General features: G+C 59.6%; 1 protein-coding gene across 1 annotated transcript in view; it reads right to left on the bottom strand.

Annotated features, from left to right (window-relative positions):
- Positions 1 to 1,947, bottom strand: part of EMH_0011220 (CAM kinase, CDPK family, putative) — a gene marked incomplete at both ends in the record, with an annotated part of 4,306 nt that overhangs the window by 130 nt on the left and 2,229 nt on the right. Inside the window, 3 exons of the mRNA XM_013499172.1 lie at positions 3 to 197; positions 634 to 1,438; positions 1,628 to 1,854. Coding sequence (XP_013354626.1) covers positions 3 to 197; positions 634 to 1,438; positions 1,628 to 1,854 — 1,227 coding nt within the window. The remainder of the gene's footprint in view (positions 1 to 2; positions 198 to 633; positions 1,439 to 1,627; positions 1,855 to 1,947) is intronic.

Raw genomic sequence — 1,947 nt, 5'->3', positions numbered from 1 at the left:
GCTGCTGCTGCTGCTGCTGCTGCTGGTATGGGGAGGTGCAGCGGCAGCAAGCTGCTGAAGAAGCTGCTGCCGAGAGCCTCCCCCACCAGCAGCCGCCAGTCTGGGTCTCTCTCCAGCAGCGCCACCACCAGCTCAACTGTCTCCTCAGGCACCTCAAGCCACACGGGGTGAGTAAACTCCAGCTTGCCGTGCAGCACCTGCAGCAGCAGCAGCAGCAGCAGCAGCAGCAGCAGCAACAGCAGCAGCAGCAGCAGAAATGGGAGCAGCAGGGACAATAGCAGCAGCATAAATAGTAACGACAGATATAGCTGCTGCAGCAGCAGCAATACCAGCAACCGCAGCAGCAACAGAAGAGGCGGCAGCAGCAGCAAGTATGGCCTGAATCGAGCCAACTCCAGCAGAAACTGCAGCAGCAAAAGGTGATGCTGCTGCTGCTGCTGCTGCTGCTGCAACCCGCAACATGAAGGGTACCACACAGGCCAGCAGCATCCACCTAAACACGTACCAGCCGCAGTATCCATGCCAAACAGCAGCAGCAGCAGCAGCAGCAGCAGCCGCAGCAGGGGCAGGACGAGCAGCAACAGCAGCATAACCAGCAGCAGCAGCAGCAGCAGCAGCAGCAGAATTTCTTACATTGTAGGCAACAGCAGCATCATCGGGGCCATCAAAGGGCAGCTCCCCGCAGAGGAGGAGATACAGCATCACCCCACAGCTCCACGCGTCAGCGCGCTCACCATCATACCCCCCCCGCTGCAGCTGCTGCTGCTGCTGCTGCTGCTGCTGCTGTTGCTGCTGCGAGTCCGTAGCCTGCTGCTGCTCTCCCAGTGGAGCTTCCTGCTGCTGCACAGCTATGCCTTCTTCTCCTTCTTCTTCTTCTTCTTCTTCTTCTTCTTCTTCTTCTTGCTGCTGCTGCTGCTGCTGCTGCTGCTGCTGCTGCTGCTGCCGTATGGCCTCGGTCTTACTCATAATATCGGCAGACAGCCGCAGCACCTCCGGCGCAGCGAAGCAAACAGTTCCAGCAACAGACTGCAGCAGCACCTTCCCTTCATCCTGTTGCTGCTGCTGCTGCTGCTGCTGCTGCTGCTGCTCTTGCTGCAGCAAGCTCCCCTCAGCCAACCCAACTGCCTGGCTGTTGAAGGCCTGAGCAGCGTCTGTTGATCCGGCAGCAGCAGTATGTAGAGCAGCGCGGACTGCAGCAGCGGGTGTAGCAGCAGCAGCAGCAGTAGCAGCAGCAGCTGCAGCACCAGGAGCAGCAGCAGCAGCAGCAGCAGGAGCAGCAGGAGTTGCAGCAGCAACTGCTGCTTCTACAATATCCATCAACGACTCACGCCTGGGGGGGCCCCGGCGACGCGAGAAGCGACGAGCCAAGCCAAAGTCCGTCAGCTTCAGCGCCAGGCTGCCGGGCTCAGCCAGCAAGAAATTCTCTGGCTTTATATCCCTGCAGCAGCAGCCGCAGCAGCAGCAGCAGCAGCAGCAGCAGCAGCAGCAACAGCAGCAGCAGCAGCAGGTTTGAAGAAGAAAGGGGTCTTCACTACCCAGGCGCACGCAGCGTCACCCGAGTGATATCTTTCTGCGCTAGCTAACTGCAGCAGCAGCAGCAGCAGCAGCAGCAGCAGCAGCAGCAGACCTGTGGCATATGCCGTGTTGGTGGCAGCAGTGAGCAGCAGACAGCACTTGATACATAATCAGCGCAGCCTCGTGTCTGGAGAAGCGAGGACGGGGGCGGCTGCTGGGTATGCGGCAGCGGCCGTCGCAGCTGCAGTTGCTGCTGCTGCTGCAGCTGCAGCTGCAGCTGCTGCTGCTGCCCTTAGCCAACTCATCAAACAACTCCCCCCCACGACACAACTCCATCACCTGAAACAACAGCAACAACAGCAGCAGCAGCAGCAGCAACAGAAGTAGCAGCAGCAGCAACACATCAAAGGAACCAACAGCAACAGAAGTAGC

The sequence above is a fragment of the Eimeria mitis genome, genomic scaffold (assembly GCF_000499745.2).
Source record: "Eimeria mitis Houghton genomic scaffold, Emh_scaff406, whole genome shotgun sequence".
NCBI classification, from domain to species: domain Eukaryota; phylum Apicomplexa; class Conoidasida; order Eucoccidiorida; family Eimeriidae; genus Eimeria; species Eimeria mitis.
This window is presented reverse-complemented; position numbering and strand designations above follow the sequence as displayed.